The 23,956-nt window shown below is 43.2% G+C and overlaps 1 protein-coding gene across 1 annotated transcript; it reads left to right on the top strand.

The window, feature by feature from the left end:
- Positions 1 to 1,297: 1,297 nt before the first annotated feature.
- On the top strand, positions 1,298 to 5,844 carry ABRACL (ABRA C-terminal like). Its single transcript, XM_061378124.1, has 3 exons — positions 1,298 to 1,369; positions 3,691 to 3,757; positions 5,317 to 5,844. Exons 2-3 carry the CDS (start codon positions 3,697 to 3,699, stop codon positions 5,499 to 5,501), a joined length of 246 nt encoding a protein of 81 aa, XP_061234108.1. The 5' UTR covers positions 1,298 to 1,369; positions 3,691 to 3,696; the 3' UTR covers positions 5,502 to 5,844.
- The last annotated feature ends 18,112 nt before the right edge of the window (positions 5,845 to 23,956 follow it).

Below are 23,956 nucleotides of genomic sequence, written 5' to 3'. Positions count from 1 at the left end.
ACCAACTCTGCTTGAGGGGCAGTTATGCCTGATAAGGAGGTGGGAGAGACAGATGGGAACGGCAATGCCTTGAGCTATGCCAGTGAGAATTTTCCAGAGACATGTGGTGAGAGCCTTGCCTCTGACTAGTGGGTTGGCGGCAGCCTCACTGCTTTGTAGGAGTTAATGCAGCTCTTGCTTTTAATGCCTGTGTCCTTGAGAGAAGATGTAAACATGTCTGTGAGGTGAAGAGGAAGCAAGAAAGACAAGAGGAGTAGCAAATACTGAGATACAAGACAGAAAAATATAAATTGTATTCTCTCCACAATATAGCATGCAAGGATGTGGCACTGAATGAGAAATTAGATACACTGCAATGTGACTTTGCCAAAGGTACATGATGTTAACCTAGCTTCTTCACTTTCTCTGGAAAGAGTACTGCTTTCCTAGGAGAAAACAAACGTGGGCAGCCTTCCAGTGTCTGAAGTGGGCCTACCAGGATGCTGGACAGGGACTCTTCATCAGGGACTACAGTGATAGGAAAGGGGCAATGGGCTCAAACGTAAACAGCAGAAGTTTAGGTTACATATAAGGAAGTTCTTCCTTGTGAGGGTGGTGTGGCACCGGAACAAGCTGTCCAAGAAGTGGTGGCTGCCCCACCCCTGGCAGTGTTCAAGGCCAGGCTGGACAGGGCTTTGAGCAACGTGGTCTAAGGTGAGGTGTCCCTGCCTCTGGATGATCCTTTGGTCCTTTCCAACCCAAACTATTCTGTGATTCTACGATTCTAAGAAGAGAATGTGTCATGGTGTCACCTGGGGAAGCCAGTGGAGATGGAGCATATGAGACATGGTACAGTAACATAAGGTGACTGAACCAACGCAGCATATTATGTTGAGAGCTAACCTTGAGAGTTTCTGAAGGGCCATGGAAGCCATTTTACCTAACAAACTCACTAATCCTTTGCCATGAAAAGAACGCGGTGTGCTGGTGAAATCCGTAGATGTGACGAAGTTGGAAGTCGCTGATGTGGCGGAGAACGACACAGTCGTTCAAGTGGGAACGCTGGCCCCGACGGGGAGCCGGGTCTGGCGCCAGAGCCGGGTCTCCCGGCGCACACTGCCGCCCAGCAGCACCCCCATGCCGCGGGCAGAAAGGTCCCGGCGGGGGGACCCCTCCTGCAGCCAGCAACAGCACAAAACAAACCGACCGAGGGCGCCGCACTGGGAAGCGGCTTGGCCCCTGTAGCGGCCGGGCGGGGCGAGGCCCCACCGGAGTCCGAGTAGCCGCCGCCCGCCCCTTCGCCTTGCCTCCGCCTTCCGCCGCCAGCCCCGGTGCTGCCTCCGCGGTGCCTGGCGGCGGCCCCTCCCGGCGACAGCAGCGACGACAGCGGGTGAGTGGCGGCGGGGAGAGGGAACGGGCCGGCAGTATTACAGGGAGCCGTCCTTCCCTCCGCCCCGGGGAAAAGGCGCTGCCCGGGCGGCGGCGGGCGGGAGCTCCTCTCCCGGGCGGACCCGTTTGGCGGTGGGAGCCCCGGCCTTCCGTAAAGCCCGGAGGGTTGGGGGTGCCTCGGTGGAAGGGGCCCGCGCTCTGCCTCTAAGCGCGGTCCGTCCGGCCGAGGAGCCATCTTCTGCGGTATGGGCTGGCCCTGCAGCTCGGTGCGGCGCTGCGGAGGTGTGCTGGTGCTAAACCACCGTGAGGTGAATTGCCAGCGGGTAACGAGAAGTTTGGGTGTACGGAAAAACCATGCTGGCTTCTAGCAGCGTAGCGGCGTCAGAAACACTAGAGTTTAGTAGTTGGCGTGCACTCTTGATAGCTGCTGTGCCCAGTATATGACGGTATAAAGTAAATATTTCAGTGTTCTTAAAATACCTAGAATTCCTTCTTCTTCACTCCTTACACAGCTGCGGTTCTCTGATCTTAAAAGTCTTGCATAATAATCTAGAATTATTTTTTTAATTCTAAATATTCCTAATTTGGCAGTGTATGTAGCTGGGGTGAAATAATTTTAAATTGATGTGAATTTAGAAAGTTAAAGAAAAAAAGCCTTTAGAATTAAAAGAACATCTTTAATGTGAAGCTAATTATGCTATTGTAATGACCAATATTAGAATTGGCAGTTTGACTAATGATAGCGTAAGCTTTCTGGTAGATGGGTTGTATTTTGTGCGGTAACTTGGAATGACATGTTTAGTGTTCACTTAAACAAAACCTAGAACTTCATAGAATTCATGCAAGGCAGTTGAAGCTGAGGAGCTCTGCTGCTGTGACTTCCCAAGGCAGCCGTGCAGAGTACCACGGCGGTGCATCCTGTTGCAATGTTTCCTCCTAGTCTGTTGATACCCACCTCAGTGTTGTTACTGTGCGTGAAGTATGAAACTGCAGTTTGAACGGGGCTTTACCTACAAACCCATGTTGATACTAAGCTTGCTCAGTGTTGCATGTTAAAAAGACATATTTTTGCTAATGAATTTGGGATCTGAAAGTCAGACTCTGTTACAAAGGCTTTTTACCTTTTGGATAGGTCAGGGATCAGGAGGTGGAGCTATGTCACTTAGTTTTAATAAAAAAAGAAACGAGGGGAAGAGTTTGTGGTGCATCCAGATGTCAATTTTTTAACTCTGCTTCTTTACCAGATCTGTGCAGAAATCCTGGTTTCTTGAACCACAGTGAAGGTCTCCGTACTCACTGAGCCCTATCAGGCACTCAGTGCAGAATCTGTACCACTTTTGTTCCCAACTGCATCCTTAGCACCTGTAGAAACTGCATTTCATGCTTTACTTCAGGGGGCCCAGTTCCTTGTGCTTGACACCAGATTTTGCCTGAGGAGTTCTACATGTAACAGTTTCATTGTGTTTATTTGGCTTAGCACAGCATAAATCCCAAAACACCTTTCAGGCGCCTGCAGTTAACAATTCTGGGTGCTTTATAGCCAAACAATGTTTTGTGTGACTGTAGTGTTGCCATCTACCAAATTTCATGTAGGCAAACTGTTGCGAGGCATTGGTGCAGGTTGATGAAAATAGCTGTGTTTCACAGCAAGGGGGTGCACAGGATGTTTGGCAGTGTAGTAGTTCCTTGGGATCACTATGAATGGAAATAAATGTTGGCCAGCTTGGGACACTTGTATAGTTTGTCTCTGGTTCAGTTCTGCTCTTGGTAGCAGGTATGTGGTAGCTGCTGTCCTCTCAGGCACTGCGTGCATCTACCTGCTGTTACCAGATGGATGTCGGAAATGTCTTGCCAGGATAACTGGAAAGCTGTGGCGTAGTTTAAAAAAACAAATCTACCACATACCCCAGCGAGGTGTTAAAATAGAAGATGTTCCATTTTTATTGAGGACACTGATGCAAAGTTGCAAGGCCTCTGAAGACCTGTGACGTTAACAGGATTCTCAGATTCTGTGGCAGCCTACGCTCTTGCTTTAAAACAACTTCCTGCCCCCTGTCGTCGTGTCCGTCCCCCCCCCCCCCCAGCCTTTCCACATTTCTCATATTTGGAGATTAACATCTGGTCACTTCCCCTCCAATATGGAGGTGCGGAGGCACTCTACCCATTCAAGGTTGAAATCAGTTATCCTGGAGCCATCTGTCTCCAGGCTACTGGGATTTATAAAGTGCTGTGACATTCCTGATGAATTGAGAACAGGTCAGGACAGCACAAAGGATTTATAGGTCTCCTAATAACTTTAACAAAATTTAATTTACCTTTTAGACCACAATGAACGTGGAACATGAAGTTAGCCTCTTAGTTGAGGAGATTCGGCGGTTGGGAACCAGAAGTAAGTATTGTAATTTCTCTTGACCCTACAGACAGATACAGTTATGTTATACATACATGTCAAACAGATGTAGTCATGCTGTATCAAGGTGTGAACTTGACAAATCTAATTAAGCGGGCTCAGATAACCTGAAAACATGGATATACACGTAATGTTGGACTCTATAGTGTTCTCTGTGTTCCATCCTGTAATGTGGTTCTGTTATGAAGTTAAATGTTTAAGCCTCTGCAGCACAGAGAATGTTGGACTGAAATCCAGCTCCCACAAAAATAAAACTGCAAAGTGACCCTTTCCTTTAGGTTTTCAACGCTTGCAACAGCCATCAAAGAAGAAGGCTACACTTTTTCCTTGCATCTCCTTTTCCTTCCATCTCCTTCTAGTGACTTCTGTACTTCAGAATTCATCCACTTCAATTCTGTTCATCACGGTGTTTGGAATTGATCTGTATGCCTAGAACTGATCTAGGAGTTACAGGCGTAGTGCCAACCTTCCGTAAGTTTGCTTAGGAGGTAGCTTTTTCTCTTAAGATTGGTTTTCAGTGTTAAAAGTCCTCTTTCTTTAGAAATATTTGTGCAATTTGTGGATCATAGAGGCATAGAATAGTTTGGGTTGGAAGGGACCTTAAAGATTATATAGTTCCAACCCCCTGCCATGGGCAAGGACACCTTCCACAAGATCAGGTTTCTCAAAGCCCCGTCCAACCTGGCCTTGAACACTGCCAGGGATGTTGTAGCCACAGCTTCTCTGGGCAACCTGTGCCAGTGCCTCACCACCCTCAGAGTGAAGAATTTTTTTCCTAATGTCTACCCTAAGTCTCCCTTCTGTCAGCTTTAAAGCCATTCCCCTTTGTCCTGTCACTACATGTCCTTGTAAAATGTCCCTCTCCAGAGAGGATGTGTTACCTGCTTGTATATTTCAGTTCTGATGCAATTGCCTTTTGTTCTACTTGTTTTTCACAACCTAAGCAAGTATGTATGGTTTAGTGACATGGTTTGGTGTGAGGTATCCCTGCCCATGGCAGGGGGTTTGGAAATTGATGACCTTAAGATCCTTTCCAACCCTAACTATTCTATGATTCTATGATTGTATGTATGTCTTGCATTTTGTGTCACTGCATCTGCCTTTTAGGAATAACCTAGCCAATCTTAACATGTATTTTAAAATTCTTGCTTTGTATGAGAAATAAATTCACATTGCAGCTTTTTCAGTGTGAACCTTAAAAATTAAATAGTGAAAAAAAAAGGGGAAAATGCTCCATTTTTATTATTTTAAATTTATTTCCTCCTAATGCTTTGGGGAGGAACAGCCTGTGCTGGTTTCAGAAAGTCATCAGTAAAAATAAACATAGCAGATATATGGTCCTTGATATGAGTCTCTGGAAAAAAGGCAGGAGTTCTGCCTACTTTTTATCATCAGCATTCATAGTATGTTCCCCAGTACCTTGGGAAACACTATGGGGTTTACTTTCAGTGTTCTGACGACATGTCACTTTGTTTCCCTAGTAATCGCCTAACTGAAACAAAATCTGCATGTGTTTTCATGTTGTGTCTTTGATTTAGATGCTGATGGACAAGTCAGCGTGAAATTTGGTGTGCTCTTTGCTGATGAAAAGTGTGCCAACCTCTTTGAAGCCCTGGTGGGAACTCTTAAGGCTGCAAAACGACGGAAGATTATCACTTATCAAGGGGAGCTACTTTTACAAGGCGTTCATGATGACGTTGATATCATGCTGCTGCAGGACTGATGCAGTGTTTCAGCTATGCATTAATGGAATTGTTTGAGATGATGACTTGCAACGTCCTTTGAATAAGGCTGATCATTCTAAGGTGCTTTTATAGTCAAAAGGAAACTGTCCTATTTTGGAAAACATTCCCTTTTGTAATTATTCCTAAAATTGTACTGTATGTGAGTAAGGTAAAAGATGGCATATCTCTCCTTTTTTTTTTTTTTTTTTTCCAAATCTCAGGTAAAGTTCTCAAATGTGTGATGGTTATTTTTCAACATAGGAAGAAGAGGACCAGTAATTTAATGTTTACAAATCAAAGCGTGCCATGAAAATGTAAAATAAAAGCACATGCTTAAATTTAGGTAATTCTTATTGCTGTTGTTTCTCTTTTTATTTGCAATCTGGAATGAAAGCAGACTGAATTGTGTGGTTCAGTTGATACACTGGAGGGAAGGAGTGCCATCCAGAGGGACCTTGACAAGCTTGTGAGGTGGGCTGATGCCAACCTCATGAAGTTTAACAATGCCAACTGCAAGGTCCTACACCTGGGTCGGAGCAATCCCAGGCACAGCTACAGGTTGGGCAGAGAAGAGATTCAGAGCAGCCCTGTGGAGAAGGACTTGGGGATGTTGGTTGATGAGAAAATGAACATGAGCCGGCTTCAGTGTGCGCTTGCAGCCCAGAAAGCCAACCGTATCCTGGGCTGCATCAAAAGGAGCGTGACCAGCAGGTCGAAGGAGGTGATCCTGCCCCTTTACTCTGCTCTCGTGAGACCTCACCTGGAGTATTATGTGCAGTTTTGGTGTCCTCAACATAAAAAGGACATGGAACTGTTACAACAATTCAGTTGAAAAATGACCATCTTTTGGAGTGACCTGATTGTGCACAAAAAGTCATGAATGGTAGCTGTACCTCATTCATCTCTGGCAGCATAATATGCATTTGTTTTTCTGTCCTGTAGAATTTTGAAGGAAGCCTGTGAGGAACTCACTGAATGCCTTCATGCAGTGTTAACCAGAAGATGGTACAGCAGGCTCAGATTTTGATTATTTTACTCACAGGAGTCATACTTCTTCTAAATCACTCAAAGCAGAAAGTGGGAGGGGAGGAAAGAAAAGCCCTTTTGATTGTTTTCTAGCTTACTGCTCATTCTTCTTAGTATATAAAAATTCTCCCTCCAGTATGGAGTAAGGGTTGCTGCATGAGGAAACCAGCAGTGGGTAAGCAAACTGCTTGCTGGTCTGTGCTTCCACTTTGCAGCTGCAGCTCTTAAAGTTGCAGGATGGGCGAATTTCCCTTTACTTAGCAGCCTTTTACAAGTACTGAATGCTTGAAAAGTGTCTCCTTATTTCCAGATACAGGAAATGCATGCATGGTTATGGAGTCTCCACAAAGCTGTGTAATTCCAGCTGCTGCCCCTTTCATCTTTGTTTGCTCTGTTCCTCACAACAGGAAAACAACTTAAATCCTGTGTGCAAACAGATCTGGGCTGCCTCTGCCTGGGCTGGCCCTAGAATCTGGAGAGCAGGGAAGTGATACACAGAGAAACTTGAGCTGTCTTGGGTCCAAGCCAGCTGGAGCAGAGAAGCAGAGCAGGAGCTCAGCACAGCTTGCTTGCTTCAGTGCCCTGTTTCTCCAGTGCACCTATTCTGCTTCCAGACCTGAGCTGACAAGTGCTTGTACCTCTGCACTCCACAGGTGGAAAGAAAGGGGATCAAGACCATGCCCTCTGCGTTAGAGGTAAGATCAGACAGCTCTGCATTGCCAGATAGCCACAGCTGTTTTTTCTTCTGCCTCTATTTTGTTGAAAGCCTGAGTCATTGTCTGGGTTCACAGGATAGCCTGAGTATGCTGACAGATGCAGAGTGCTCTGTGATTGTCTGAGATGCTGGGTTTGGTATGGGAGGGCACCAGCATGCCCAAGCCAGGATATAGTTCTCTGTGCATGTTCACAACAGCTCTTTAAGCTCTGAAGGGGACTTGGTCTTGAAAATGTAGTGAAACTCCCCCCCCAAAAAAAATCCCAAACCAGTAAATTTCAGGCTCAGTGCTGAGTTGGAGCCAAGACATGACTATGAAGAGATCTTTACATCTCTCTCATTTTGGATTTATCCTCTTAATAATGCTGATGTGTTTGGGGTTTCTGGGAACATCACAGAAAAAGAGAGAAACTTGGCACTAAAATCTGTAAAAATGAGAGGAGAATGTGACTGTGTACTGCTCAGGGGAGCTGAGATTAGTTTTTCCTCTGTTTCTGAAAGCAGAAGAGGAACAACATGAACAAGGATGTATATCCTTGCCCTCAGAGCAATGCTTTATGCATCTACTGGCTCCAGAACTGTGTGGCCTTCTTCACTTCAGGTTATATACCAGCACTGTTGACTTTGTTTCTAATTGTTTGTTTTTTTTTCAGAGGAACTCAAATACCGTACTAACATTACTTCACATGCATGGGAGCACACCTCTGTTAAGGAAACAATGACTGCAGCAAATGGCCTGGACAGAAGATGTAGTTCCTGGAGTGCTTGACGCAATAATAGAAAAGCTAACTATGGGGAAGACATTACCTATAAGCAGTAGAACAATCAGCAGCCCCTGTAATGGGTTCATGACCTTGCCAGCCATGAGTCCGGAGGAAGTTTGTAGGTCAGCCAGGAGCACCAGTAGTTCCAAAACAGCAAGTCAATTTCCTGACTCCTGGAAAGTACAATGATACAGAGATCTTTGACAAATGTTTAAAAGGGTTGTCAGTAGGATTGTTACCTGCCTGTGATAGTGCTAGGAAATTACTGAAAAAGTAGTTTAGCTAACTCAGTCTGCATCTACATAATATCTGAGAGCATCGTGGAATCTCAAAGCAAGTTGAATGAGCTCAAAGCAAATCTAGCTGGTGCAATTTAAGATGTTACCGTTGTATGTCTTCAGCAGGGACTGTTAGAGTAACCAGTGGAGTGGAGTGTGTGCACTCACCTCAGCTATTTCCATGAAAAATCCAGTGACTGGAGATGAAAGTGCTTTTCAAAGTGATTTTTACTAAGCTGTGAAGGTGTTGAGGTGCAAGTTTGTGTAACCTCCAGTAAGGGTTATTAACATATTAAACTTTGCAGCCATTTGTCTTGTGAGCATAAGTTTGCTCTGTGAACTTGAGCAAAGGAAGGGTTGAAGTATATGCTGTATCTTTTATGTGCCTCTCATGTTGGAATGAATTTTAAAAGCACATGTTGTGTTTTGCTTGTTTCTCCTCTTCCCTTCAAAGCTTTGCTGGAGGCATTCCTTGCACTTCAAGCGACTTCTCTCAGTGACAGTAATGTCACTTTTGCCATTCATATCTGTGTAAAGTTGGTTGTCTTTACTTAGTTTCTTTGTCACAAACACTTGAAGGAAAGAACAAATGTAAGAGGAGCAGGAAGTGCTTACATGCTGAAAACTGATTATATTGCTACTGATACTTAACATTTTTATTTAAAGATAGTTTGATGTTTTAGAAATAGGCTGAGATTCTCAGAAGCACAAAGTATTAAGTGTGTTTAAACAGTTGCAGAGCCTTTGCTAAGATTACGCAGCATGAACCGATGAGTGTCACAGGACTGGCCTTATGGTTCCATATCAAAACACTAACCATTAATGATGCCTTTGTATCACCTCCACCTCAAGCAAACATTCGGTCTGTAACAGAATCTTTTTTTCTGATATCTAAGAAAGATATTCATTCCAAAGCCATCCGTGAAGTGTAGAACTAAATATAAACAAAGCAATTTGAAGGAAAATGAACTGTTATACAAATATATATATGTACTTACATAAATATATTTGTATAGCAGTATATATATATAACTGTACATATATATATACACGGAGCACTGTTTCAGTGCTCTGACAGCTATTTGGAACAAGCTGGGTTGAAGAGTATGAGTTTGGTGACCCAGTGACATATTTTTAAGCCTGAATACCTTTCAGAACAAAAGTCAGTATGAAATGCTTTGTTTTGCAACCTGAAAGGTGATGGTACGTGCCAAAATGCTTGCTTTCTTTTCCTGCTTTCCTACAGACCAGTCAGTTTTCACTCTGGAAACTGTCCCAACAGTTTGGAAAACGCCAAGATAGTCCCTTTGGTGTGTTTATTGTGTACAAGAGAAAAAGACAAGGACAAAAGAACTGCTTAGTGCTCTCCAATACAAGCAAGCAGATTCCAAGTCAAGACTGTTCATGTTACAGGTGACACTAAAACCAGCAGTCTGCCTTTGCTCAAAGGTCCAGCACCCGTACCAACTTAGATCTCTTGAGGTCTGATTTTCAAGGCAAGAGTTCTTCATTGTTTTGATCTGAAATGGCATTCTCAAAGAAAATCAATAGCAGGTTGAAATGTTCCTCCAGTGCAATGATTTCAAGGGATCCCTATGGTCAATATTTCCAGGTACTCTTAAAAAAAAAAACCCAACAACAACCAAACCTGAATAAATTAGCTAAGGTTAAGTGTTTGACATTGTTTCTAGAAAGCCAGTGTATTTAAGAACTAGTTGCGTAAACTGCTTAGTGTGAAATTGTTTTCCTGAGGGTCGCAGTAAGGTTTAGTTCTGCCGCTCTGAGTACAGCTTTAGCCTCAAATGCACTGTAGGTGCACATTTAAGTAGCTGAAGTTAGTCTCATGGCAGGTATTTTGAAAAGTACACTAGACACGTTATCTTGCAGTGTAGCCTAGATGTCATCACAGATTATGCTTATTTCTGCCAGAGCACCTGAGCGACTTGGGGAGGTTGAATACCATGATGGTAACCTGGGGAGGGAGTAGTGCCATCTACAAACACACTCCTGAGTCTTGTCAGATCAGATCTAGATCAAACCTCATTTCAGAGAAATGCTTAGTGTCAGACCTGAATATTTTCACAAATACAGCAGCATGATGCCCATGACCTTGCTCTTTTTTGGAGCTTATGCCTGCACAACCACTGTAAGCTGAGTGACGCTTTTGACAGCCACCTTGCCATGCTTAAAGCTGTTCACCAGAACACATAATAGTATGTACTATCTATTTGCATATGCATATTATGCATACGTAGTGGTACAACAGGTGGTCAAAACATGACTATTTTTCCCCAGTGGGGAAATACTAAATGACAATTATGTTTGAATGGGAATATAGTGAGCTGCATTTTCTGGTCTTTGCTAAGTCTGCTAAATAGAAGATCACAAACATTAACTGAGAGTTTGTATCTTGCAGAATTAGGTCTTTCATGAAGCTTTGGTGGTAGAAGACGTATTATTGCCGGGTCTTTTTTAGTCAAGGGGCCTTGGTCTGTCTCTGCAGCTGATGTTCTAAAGAGTTTCCTTTATAAAATTGTGTTTTGGAGCACAGTAAGATTTTCCTGGAAATCTGCTTTAGTTTTCTTAGAAAAATAAAAATGACATAAAGGCAACAGCAGTTGTAGACACTTGCCAGTGTTCAGCAGGCATTCAGCACTATTTAGAAGTTGAATTGGAATCAAGTTCAAGACATGGAAATAATTGTATTATAGGTACCTTCAGTGGCATTGGAGTACTTAAATTCAAGTATGTGACATCTCCAAGGTATTCTGACAGCTCCAGGTCCACAGGCATCTAAGGTTTGACTGTGAAGCTTTTCTGCGAACCTAAAAGCAAGCCTCCATATGCCCAGAAACATTGCCACATTGTGTGCGCTGAACGCCCCCATCTCAGGCTTATGTCCACAGGGGATCGGTACACACTGATGCCTGAACCTCCCCCAGGGTTTGTGCTGGGAAGCATAGACACTGAGTAGTCCTCAGCCCTGTGCAGAAATGCCTCTTAATTTTCTTCTTAAGACCTCACTGAGAGACCTTTTGTTATCTTGGCAAATGGTTCTGGCTTGAAGGGGGTGGGAGCATCTGCAGCGGGTGGGCACTAGTTGCTCCTAGGCCCTGTGTGCTTACCCCCTACATGGCACATGGCGTGCTGAAAACCGTGTTAGCAGATGAAATCACTGTGCAAAAAACTGCCTTGGGCTCCTTGGGAAGTTGGTCTGTGCTTCTGTGTTAGCAGCACTGAGGATGAACAGTTTGCTCAGAGCCAAGAGTAAGATTCCCTAACTTGTGTCTTACTTTGTGTTGTGGAAAACAATACAACCCTGTGTGCTTACATTTGTATTGTATTACATTCGAGCGAGCCCAGCCAGCTGGCTTGATGGTGAACTGCCGTAGTGGGACTTCTCAGAATTGTTTTCCTCTCTACAAACACATTTGGCACTTTATAGAATCATATCTCAAGTTAGGAACTCACAAGTTTGAAGCACACATCAGCTTAGTTCCATCTGAGATGCCTTGCACAATGGAAGAAAGAGCTCCCAAGCACACTTGGAAGCCCATTCATAGATGTGCACTGTCATAAGGGTCTTGACAGCTTTGTTGACATTACTGGATGCATCTTGTCTTAGAAGTGTAACAGTGGTCCAGAGAGTGAAGGGTCCAATAAATGGCACTACCCCAGTGCCACTGTCATCACCAAGTTTAGGCTTTTACCCAGCATGCTTCGCTTACATTTTTTAGACAGCCAAAGACAGCAGGCTTTGCTTTTGGATGTGAAAGTCAAACCTTCCACTCTGTGGTCTGCAGCCTGAGTGCTGGCAGGATGTAGTGGTGGGTGACAGCCAGAGGTGAAACACACCCTGCACTTGTGCAGGGAAACGAAACCAGCTCATGCTGGCAGAAGCAAGAGGAAGCAAACGGTATAAACAGTGCAAAATAAATGATACTGCAGATTTTTGTTTGATTGCAACTGCTAGTGATCATACAAGCATGTTTAAATCGCTGTGTTGATAACCCCCACTTTAAACAAAAACAGAAACAACACTGAAGCAGTCCAGAAAAAACATGACTTGAGCTGTGCTTGCAAGCTGAATGTGTCGCTGTCAAGTCTTATGACACTCTCCATTAAATTTAAGAAACAAAACTAATCATCTTTGCATTATTAGTTACAGATGACAACAATAATCTTGGCCAGTTAATGATGTCTTGAGGGTAAAATGCAGACAGCTGGCATTTTATCTATTTATAATAATCTTTAAAATGGAAGTGCCATCCCCTCTCTCCCACTCTACTCTCCCACACACACTCAGCATTTTATGAGTCACGCTGTGAAAATAGCGAGAGGCTGATGCAAAGATGAGGTTCTGGAAAGTAAAGACTGCTTGAGGTGCTTTTCTTTGCCTTCCTTTTATTCTGGCTGTGAATGGGTCATATTTTCAAGCCACTGTCTGCAGTCCAAGGGCAAGGTTTTTATTAAATCTAAAATCTGAGGGCAGTCTATGGGTGAGCTGAGGCCACAAGAGAAAAGCATTTTTTTTTGCATCAAATTTCTAAGAATGTTTCTGCTTTTCATAGGACCTTTATTTCTGTAAACGTTTAGTAGCCAATGATACCACACCATTGACCAGATGGTACTAACGCTACAGCTTGGACATACAGTCAGATTCTAGATACTTTTCTCTTATGAGAGAAGTTTGTACTAGCGTTTTAACCCATTAACATTACCGTTTAAAAAAATACACGTGGCATGAGATGTGTCTCATTGGGGTAGTACAGGTGTGAAGACTGCTGGGTGACCTGGTTCTCCAGCTTCGGAGGGCAGCAATCCTGGGGGAGAGGCCCAGGCTGAAGTTCCTGAGTATGCCAGAGGCCCTGCTGGGTGCTCAGCCCATGGTTGCAAATGGAGCTCTGGTATGGCAACACTGCTGCCTTTACCCAGGAAACATCCATATAGCTCCTCCTCACTTGGCAGTCCACAGTGTGAGGAGTGGGCCTCCTACCGCTCTGAGATGTGGCTTTGTGGGTGGCTATCTGAAAGGGTGACTGTCTATTCAAGAAAGTAAAGTGGGAGTTTGTCTCTCTCTTTGTAGTGGGTTGGCCCTGTTTGTATGCCAGGTGTCCACCAAAGCTCCTCTGTCACTCCCCTCCTCAGCTGGACAAGGGAGAGAAAATACAACAAAAGGCCTGTGGGTTGAAATAAGGCCAGGGAGAGATCACTCAGAAGTTATTGCTGTGGGCAAAACACACTCGAGTTGGGGAAATTAGTTTAATTTATTACCAATCAGATCAGAGTAAGATAATGAGAAATAAAACCAAATCTTAAAACACCTTCCCCCCTGCCCCTCCCTTCTTTCCTCACTTAACTTCTGAATTCTCTATATCCTCCCTGCCAGCAGCACAGTGGGATGGGAAATGGGGGTTTCAGTCAGTTCACCATGCACTGTCTCTTGACACTCCTTCCTCCTCAGGCAGGACCACTCACACTATTCTTCTGCTCCATGGTGGGTCCCTTCCGTGGGGTGCAGTCCTTCAGGAGCAGACTGCTCCACTATGGGTTGCAGGTGGAGATCTGCTCCAGCATGGACCTCCATGGGCAGGAGGAGCCCAGCCTGCCTCACCATGGGCTGCACCACGGGCTGCAGGGGAATCTCTGCTCTGGTGCCTGGAGCACCTCCTCCTCTCCTTCCTCACTGACCTTGGTGTCTGCAAAGCTGTTGCTCTCACATATTCTCACTCCTCTCTTTCACTGCAGGGCTTTTTCCTCCTCCTTGAACGTGTTATCCCAGAGGCACTACCACTGTTGCTGATGGGCTCAGGCTTGGCCGGTAGTGAGTCCACCTTGTAGCTGGCTGGCATTAGCTCCATTAGACACAGGGGAAGCTTCTAGCAGCTTCTCACAGAAACCGTCCCTGTGTCCCCCCCCGCTACTAAAACCTTGCAGCGCAAACCCAATGCACTGTAGCAGCAGCAGTGCATTTGACAGGTCTCTTTTTTTTAGTTCGTATCTCTAGGGTAAAGAATTAAAGAGAATCACATCTCTCCTTGATCTCTTCCATTCCCTAAAGCCCACGCGGCATAATCCTACTTGTTATACTTGCAAAATATCTCAATCTTACCATAACAAATGGTAGACAAAATAACCTTTTGAGAGGTCTTAGTCCATACATTCTGAAAAAAACTCTTGTAAAGGCATCTGATTACAGAGCCCATCCCTGTGGCTCTCCAGAGGCTTTCAGCTTTTTGGCATAAACTCTCCAGAGTAAGTATTATCTCTTTGAATTTGTCCATGTGTGTTATGCACCACTAACCTGCTTCTGACTGGAACGCCTGCTTTACTGATGTAATGGAGTAAATGATAGTATCAACTGAACTTGTATTTAATAAGTAGTTTTCAAATATTTTTTTTCACATCAGCATTTGTTTCCCACAAATACAGCAAAATGTTTTTTAAGACGTCTGTATAAGACTGTTTTGTGTCATGGCTGGTGGTGAGGTGAGAAAGGTGGAGAGAGAGAAAGATGGTGCAGGGGTCTTTATGGATGTCAGTAAGAACAGCCAACAACAGAGAGATTAGTAAAATAACCATTTTAATAACATAGAATAAAGAGAGGAACACAGTGAGGAATTCTTATGTCCCCTCAGGCACTGGGCACCCCACATCAGACAGGCCTCAGGTGGATTTTCCCATGGAAGATCCCTCCAAGGAGTGGTTCCTACTTTTTGGTCCTTCAAGCTATTAAATATTTTCCTTATGAGAAAACAACTCTATTCCTAAATGATGTTTGTGTGAGATCATCTCACTGCACTTTTAGATAAGGACAAGACCAGGCGGGTGGTGTAATTGCTGGCACCAAGCAGGACCTGCCCGCAGGCTCCTCTGTTACAGTGAGGTAGCTGAGTTTGCCCCATGGCCAAGGGGTCTGTACAGCAGGTCTTCTGGTCAGCATCACTACACAGATGCTTTCAAATCTTTAGTTTATTCCTTCTAAAAATCTGCTAAGCTACCCCTTGGCTCATCTTCAAAATGAAGTCATTTAGTGTACTAGTGCTAACGGGAAGAAGAATTGGGGAAGTGCATTCTGTTGTTTTCAAGTGGAGTACTAGTCTTTCAGAAAACTTGGGTGTTTCGCGAGTTGGAGTGGGAATACAAAACTGTCTCAAGGGGAACTCTGCCAAATGTTATGGAAGGCCTATACCATCTCACATAGAGTTAGGATAGTAATAGATACCTAATCCTGCTGGCTGTCATGTCCTTTTTCTGTGCCTTCCTATTCTTACAAAGACTCAAGACTATTTTGATTTTTAAAGCTGCCAGGAAATCTAATGTCAGTCTGTGTTATACTGACCCTCACACTTGTTTTTCACCCTGTCGTGTCTAAGCTGCTGATTCACTGTCTGTGAAGCAGACTGAGGCAACTGTGGTTGCGGCCAAGCAGGAAGTTTGTAGCAGCAGCAGTGACGCAACCGAGTTTTACTTTACTTTATAATATTCACTTGCTTTGTCCCAAAAGACATGCTCTCTCCTGCAGTGTCCTGCATTTGCTCTTTGCAGAAGTTTAATTTCCTACATGGTGGAGCAAATGAAGCAAGCAGCCTCATTAACACCCAGTCTTGCTCCTTTTTACTGTTCTCACCATATGACAAGCTCCCCATGGGAAAAAAAAAGTAGGGAAGAACAACATTTAATTAAAGGTTATCTTCCATTGCACATACACAAGGAACCAAATTAAAGCTGCATGGAAAGTGTCATTTATAACTCTAGAGTCTTCAACCTCAGTCTAGAGCATATTGTATAAGGGCTGTGTGTACAAGCGTATATACATATTGATAAGCATTATCTCCATACTGATAAGCGTGTATATACACAAGTGCTCTGTGAGGAAGATAGATAAGGAGGGTCTTGCTCTGGATCTGTGTATGCGTTATTCCTGTAGCACACTCTGTCCTCCTTCGGAAGGCCTCATGCTCAATTATATTGTCAGGATCTTGGCAGTGCAAATGCAGATGGCAGAAGGACCGCAGGAACGTGAAGAAAGGAAGCTGTTTGTCATCCAAGCTTGAATGGAGCTCCATGGAAGGCAGCAGAGCACTTGTCACCACTCCTCTCCAGACTTGCAAAGGCTTGCTACGAGGCAGAGGTAGCAACTAAGCTCTTCCAAAAAAGGTCAGATATCTTTTGCAATAGCAAATACTAATCAAGCTAAATATGTAACTCCTCACAACCTGAACATACAAGTCCAGTTTGCTCTCTCATATCATCCTTACTGCTGAACTAAGTCATGGCAAAAGGCAGGGAAACTTCAGAAGAAGAATGAATTTGGCAAGCTTAGAAGTTTGGTAAACTTAGAAATGTGTTTTATTCTTTTCTCTGTGGATAGACAATGTCTTTTACACATCCTGTATGTTTAAAACACATCCTGTTAGTGTCACTAATTACATCTTACTGAGCATCACCAATCAACAGCTGTTTGTTCTTAAATCCTTTTTAGAGCTCTTCTTTCTCAACATTTCCTATTAGCACAATACTAGGTCTCAGGCAGTACAGATCCAGCATAAATAATAATATCCATAAACTGGATACAAGCTGTGTTTTCCCTCCAGTCCTCAAGACTACCTGTGAGCAAGGTTAGATGACAAGATGGCAAACATGATAATGTTTTCCTACTGTCTGGCTGATGCTGATCATAGGAATGAAGTTGATGTGCTTCCATTGTTTTTCTACTTCCATTTCATGTGACTTCCACAATTCTGTGGGTGTCCTTCATCTTTCCATCTGCTTATTATAGCTTGGCAACCTTGCTGAAGCAAGAAAATTGCTTCTCCAACTTCTTTCTGCTTGTAGAAATCATTTGTTCACTGTGGCTTTGCACCTCACAAAGATGGCAAAATTATGTACAATTATTATAGATCAGAAAAGGTGTTTGTGCTCAGCTTGCACAACAGCAGGTGATTACACCCAGTGCAAACTGGTGTACATTAGGTGAAGTGTTTCTAACAGAGCTAGAAAGTGTAAGTTTTACTGGAAGTTTTCCAGCAGGAAGTATTTGATCTTGCAGCTTGTACTTTGATGTTTGTTGAATATGTCTCAATCAGGACTGGGCTCAGCACAGTCAAAGCTGTTTGAATCTTTCAAGATCATGCTTTTTTTTTCATTTCCAAACCTGATGGTTTCAAATCATCATATTCCACCCTAGCTGAAGTGATTTATATGTCTTAGCAGCACTGCAAACTGCAGTCTTCCAGACTGGAACTCTCCCCGCAAGGTATTAATGCTCCCCAGTGATTTCAAATCACTTTCACACACTGTAAAAAGGGCTATGTGATTAACACCCTTAAAAACTCCTTATGCTTTGCAAAGATTTACATTTAAATCCTAGGCATGTAGAAAGCCAGGCTGATATAAACCACTAGTGTATTATTCTGTACATTTGAATGTGAAAGGTATTTCCCAAGCTCTTTGCTCTATCAGTCAGCTAAACATGTCAGAATCTGTAAAATTATTCTCTGCCTCTTAACTTCAGCAAGTTCTGGTAAAAACAAGTCCCAAGAAAACTGGTGGGATTTTTTTTTTTGTCATAAAATGCAAACTCTGCCACTATAATATTCTGCTTCCTTACACTATATACTGTCTCTGTTTCTCATCACCCTTTCTTCTCTCCTTTTTCTTCTCCATGGGCTGCACAGAATTGTCTTTTCAACACAGGACATTGTTTATGTAGACAACGGGGTGGCTCTGAGACCATACAAAGCAGATCCAAAGCTGCATTCAGGGATTAGAGTAAATCCACTGGATTCTCTCTCCTCCTCGTTTCTATGATCTGGTAAAATGAGGGGACATAGAGCATGTGAGATTGAATCACTGGGTCTTGGTGGGTCAGTTGGACACAGACTGATCTTTCAGATTTGTTGCCAGTGCATACAAAGATATTTGCACAGGTGGAGTAGGAACAGTCCAGTGCGTAAATTCTCCTGTTTCCCTTTTATTTTTAAATGCAGAACAGCCTATCCTTTGACTTTGAAGAAAGAAAAAGGCAGAGCTTATTCCGTTCCCTTACCAGCTGCAAGCACAATATTTGTCCCCTCTACCCTTGTGCACACGAACACCACCTTCACACATGCTGGGTCTGTCTGGAGATGGACTCCTCCAGACAGCTTCAGATCCTTATCTCTTCATCATATTCCTTTTGTTCTACTGCACTTTTGTTTCCCTGTACAGCTGGAGTCCCTGCTGATATATCTAACCTCAGAACTATGGTGAGCTCTAATTGCTGCTGCTGGGCCAGTGACTTCAGCCTCTGAACCCTTCTTTTCTCCCAGCATACTAATACAACATCCATGAGGCTAGTCTTGTGAATTTGGATCAGCAGCTTTGCCACTGAGTTAGTAATGTCCACAGACACCTACTCCTTAATATTAGCCACCCTGAATATAAATGCCAAAATCTGTGCATTCTGACTTATCCCATCAAACTGGGGCTAAATTCTGCTGTCAGCACATCGCTGACACATTACTACATTAAACACACATATATACATATACCCATTCAAGGGTATAATGGAAGGGTAATATTGGTGCAAAGAGCAAAGCCTTTTTTAGCTCTTTTGTAGCACAGAGAATTACTGTTGTGTTAGTACGGTAAATCAACTGCCAGCTCCCACCGAGAACTAGGTTTGTCTAAGCATCTTGTTTTCTCTGACAAGTTTGATGTTGGTTTTTTTCAATTATTTATTTTATTGTATTTTCTTTCTTTGTTCTGTTGTACGATGGAAAGAGCTGCAAGCACAACAATACCTGCATGCTCATTTCAAGACAGGCAGTCTCCTGGGCCCACAAGCAGTGAATCAGTAAGGTGAACTGAGTTATAACAACAGGAGCAAGTAATTTATATTGGTATGTGTCCTGGGTTCAGCAGTAGCAGTCATTTTTCTCCTTAGTAGCTGGTGCACGCTGTGTTTTTGACTTTCGGCCTGGAAACAGCGCTAATAACACCGATGGTTTTAGTTGTTGCTCAGTAATGTTTACTCTGACCAAGGACTTTGTGAGTCTCATGCTCTGCCAGGGAGGAGGGGAAGCCAGGAGGAAGCAGAGACAGGACACCTGACCCGAACTGACCAAAGAGGTATTCCATGCCACAGCACGTCATGCCCAGGATGTAACTGAGAGTTACCCGGAAGGGCTGGCTCACTGCTTGGTGGGCTAGGTATCGACAGGTGGCATTGTATTCTCTTCCCTTGTTATTTCCCTTATCATTATTATCACTGGTGGTAGCAGCAGTGGTTTGTGTTATACCTTAGTTACTGGACTGTTCTTATCTCAGCCTGTGGGAATTGCATTCTTTCGATTCTCTTCCCCATCCCTCCAGGACTGGGGGGGGAGGGTGGAAGGTGTGGGTGGAAGAAGGTGGGGGGAGTGAGGGAGTGGACTGCATGGCTGGCTTGCTGACAGGGTTTAAACCACAACAGTATGTCTTTGGAAAGGGCAGTCAGCTATGGGACCTGTGAAGCATCTACCTTGATGTCTCCAAATTTAAGGCAAGTCCTGACTGTCTTTTTTTTTAATTTTTAAATGAGGAGCTATTAATCTGCACCTGTGTTTGTATGCATACATACAAAATGTTGAAAATTCAATGGAAATGAAACATTAGTTTATCTTCAAAGCTTGTCACTCTTGTTTTTTGTGCCTTCTGTTTTGCTACTATAGAAACCTGACCAGAAGCCCCTAGAAGTACTGCATGGGGCTCCTTGAGCCCCTAATTCCTCTCAACAAAGAACAAGTTACAAGAAGCCAAAAGTTAGGAATCACAACGTTCTCCTGTCAAAGAACCAGGTCTGGCTGCCCCAGACAGCCCACAGAGTATCAGGACAGATTGGCTGCTACCTTGCCCTGTTTGTTCCAGAGCAGCTAGCTCATGTCTGACTCTGCAGGAGATCAGTTTTGTTGTCTGAGTAGGATGAAAGCTAGTTCACTGGAGAGTTTGCATACCTGTTTCCTGGTTGGTCCTGTCATTGTCGCAGCTCTTTTTGTGATAACCCGATGACTCATTTTTCCTGTATGTAAGATGAGGGTAGTAGCATTTAGTTACTTGGCAAGGTGAAATGATGATTAATTGGTCTTTGTTTCTGCAGCCTGATGCACAGAGTGCGATTAGTTGCAATGTATGTGCACATCCTGCCAAGCAGGCCATCTTCAGGATGCTCTGGTCAGTGTGACCATGAAACCCAGCAGAAGTGGCTGCTTTCAACTCTTCCTGAGCCAGTGAGGGACATGCCTGGGTTTTCCCTTCCTCTGTCCCATACAAAGGTGGTTGGTTGTCTTTTACCTGAAGGCTCAGTGCAGATGTGGGTGTTTTGAAATCACTTTGTTAACCATTCTCCAGATTCTAGGCTGGCCCCATGGTGATGAAGATCCAGTGGACATGAGCTGGCAGCTGTAGGTGGCAAATTGCATTGCAGGTTGCCCGGGAATATCAAGCTCATTCTTCAGTGGGGGCAATGCCTCCCAAGAAGACAATTTCAATCTAATTGTAATAATATTCTTTGAATATAATGAAATATAATACAAAAAGATTGTGACGACAATATAAATCAGCACAGCAGTTAATGAGAAAACCCTATGAGCCATTCATGCATACACTGCCATTAACCCGTCTTCATTCTGTAACTTCATTTTTTTCCTCTTTCACTGCAAAGGATTTTCAGGTCTGGATGTTAAATCTATCTGACTTTTGTAACAGAGTAGTGAACAAAACTGCGATCTAAATCTAAACTCAATAGCTGACAGAAGTACTCTTGTCATTAGAGATGAGGGAACTTGGGAAAAAAAGGCTCAGCTCTTCCAAGAAACTTCAGCTACTCTCAGTGTTTCCAAAGACTGAAACGACCTTCACTCTCGCTACACTTTTGATCATGTGCCTGGGGCTATCCTCTATGAATTCTCTATGGATTCACTAGAATTGCTAGAGCTTGTGGCATCCCTACAGGTTATAATGCCAGATTCTCTTTTCTGTAGTGCAGAAGTCTGTACTACAGAAAAGGAAGGAGCCTTAATGATCTACCCCAGAGCCCACAGCCTCACTTGGAGAAATCAAGGAATGATGGCAAATTAGAGAATGAAAAAATCCTCTTGTTTCTTTCCTAGATCCTCCTTCCTGACTGGTAGCAGACTTTTTGCTGCTAGAAATGACATGCATGCTACAATTTTACTGTACAATTTTTTATTATCATTTACCCTGATTTCATGATATTTCCTGGTGTGAGAGTCTGTGATACACATTTTACTTTTCCTCTGGGAGCTGAAAAAATACTTCTTACAGCAAAAAAAAGACCTTTCAGCCTGTGACAGGAATAGCTTTGAGGTTGAATGTGGCAGTAATGGCTGTGCCAGCTGGAGATGCTGTTGGCATCCATGTACCAGCTTTGTGTTCCTTATCACCTTTACCCATGCCCATCCTGTCCACATCTCCCCAAATATTTATTGTGGCAGAAGTTTACTGAATTTTTACCTAGTGGAGTCTGCTCCTGGAAATCACCAGTCTCAACGTTCAAAGCAGCAGCCAGGCCTAGACTAACAAACACCCTCACATTAATGGTGTTTTGTGATGGTGAAGGAGGTACATCAGGTGTTCTCTTCTCCTTGAGGTTTCAGATTGCCCTGAGAGCTTTTATTTTCTACTTTAATCAGAAATTATCTGGGGCAGACTCCATTAATTTTATACTGTTCCAGCAGCAGAGGTTTGGGAGACTTCAAGGTGCAATACTCACTGCCTAGATGGTGCCTCCATGCAAGCAGCCCAGAGAGGCCTGCATACCCAGGAAGAAGGAGGTAAAGCCAAGCATAAGTTATGGTGCAAATAAGCACAGAGAAGACAGTGCTGGGAATATATCCTGGGATCTTTCTGAGCTGAGAGCTGGTGGCTGGCCATGTCGGACCCTCTTCTGAGAAGCTGTCTCCAGCTTGCTGGTTTCTGCCTTGTTCAAGGAAGCAAGGTTTTGTACAGTGTTTGTAAACAAGTGGAACACCTGTCTCTCTTATCACAACTCTTCCTAGCAGAAAATGACTACAGAACCATGAATTCTGGTTAAGTGTTAGGGTTAAAACACAAAAAGAAGAGGAACAGTGATTTAAATATTCAAGCTGTGCCTACTTCTCTTCTGGCATTCTTCAAGACTGATTTTCTTTTCCTCCTTACCCCCCAGCCTGAAGCAACCCATTGTCTATAATGCAAGATTCACTCAGGAATGTAATTTCTTTCAGAAGCCATCATACTCTGGTATTTCTGATTTACTTTTTTTCCTCTTCGAACTTTCCATTTGTGGGAAATATTAATAACTTCTGAGTTTGATATGATTTGGGCCAAAATTGAAAATGGGAAAAAACAAAAAAGCTAATTGGCCATGAACTGGGAATACAGCCTTTTCAGACAGCTTTATCTGACTAGAACACACCTTCATTAATGTACGCATTTTTGTACAGTTTCAGGATAGCATTCTGAGACTCTTCTGTAAACGCATACTGCTTTTGGGTTTTCAGTGTAAGGCTCGATTTCATTCATGGCTTTCAAGGAAAAGGACAAACATATCATGGTCCTTATTCTATTACTGAATGGGAGATTTTAAACTAAAGAGAGAGGACGGTTTGCTCAACATCACACCATAAACATGTGGAACTTCTGGGAAGAGAAAGCAGATCTCCTGGAAGGAAAATTATTACAAAAAATAGCCAGTGATCCCCATCTCTGTATCTCAGCATGAACCGTCAGTTTAATTGGCTATGTAGATGATTTTGATTCAGTAGTACAAGGTCTATTGGAACTGAATCTATTTCCGAATGACCTCTCTCAAAGCCTGCAGTTTTACTTATTTGGGGGTTTTATTACTGTATTTACAGCACCCCATTTATCTTGTTTTGTTGGCATGTGGAAGAACAGAATGTACTGTTCTGCAGAACCTAGTCTATACAAAGAATGACAGGCTATCAGCAGATAGAACTGGAAAAATATGAAATAGCTAAGCTACCTTTGGCATCTAGTAACTCAAGTTAGATTAGTAGAGAGAGAAAGGTCAAAGTACTGGCAAATTCCTTCTTTCAGCTGGAGGGAAGTGAGCAGAAATCTCAGAAGCAGAAGTACATTCTTTGATAGGGAATTTTGACTGATAATATAATAGACTGAGCTGAGAAAGAGGGGAAAGAAAATCTCCATTGTTTTAAGCTAAATGTAACTGCCATGGCTGTAAAACAGTAGGGTTTGCCTCCATTTAATAGTAATGTGAAAGGTCTGGAAGTAAAACAATTAGTTGAAAAAATAATTTAAAAAATAGTTGGAAGAGATCTGTGACTGACATCATTGAGGCTAACAGAAGATTTTTTGAGTTTAATTTCTTTTTTTTTTTTGCATTATTTTTACGTAGCTGCATATTATAGCTTCCCCTTTTTCCTGTTCAAAGCAATTTCTCAAAACCTTGCAGATAATGTGGTGGTGAACAGCAGAACTTGAAACCAGAACCAGAAATTACCTGAAAACCCAGATAGTCTTATGTGTTTTTTAAATGGGAAACGATGGATTTCATGCCCCTGAAAGCAAATGACTGGGACCTGAGTCCGTCAGAGACCGTGTGACATTTAGTACCAAATCTTCTTTTCTTTCCTATCAATTCATTATGAACTCCTTAACTCTCC

Source organism: Neopsephotus bourkii, unplaced genomic scaffold (assembly GCF_033783945.1).
Source record: "Neopsephotus bourkii isolate Nb327-2 ecotype Australia unplaced genomic scaffold, CSIRO-AGI_Nbou_v1 NB_1765, whole genome shotgun sequence".
Taxonomy (NCBI): domain Eukaryota; kingdom Metazoa; phylum Chordata; class Aves; order Psittaciformes; family Psittacidae; genus Neopsephotus; species Neopsephotus bourkii.
This window is presented reverse-complemented; position numbering and strand designations above follow the sequence as displayed.

Excerpts from the sequence above, each read along its gene's own strand:
- ABRACL (XM_061378124.1), top strand. The coding sequence starts at position 3,697 with ATGAACGTGGAACATGAAGTTAGCCTCTTAGTTGAGGAGATTCGGCGG. Across the intron at positions 3,758-5,316 it reads TCGGCGGTTGGGAACCAGAA|ATGCTGATGGACAAGTCAGC; the intron begins GTAAGTATTGTA and ends TCTTTGATTTAG.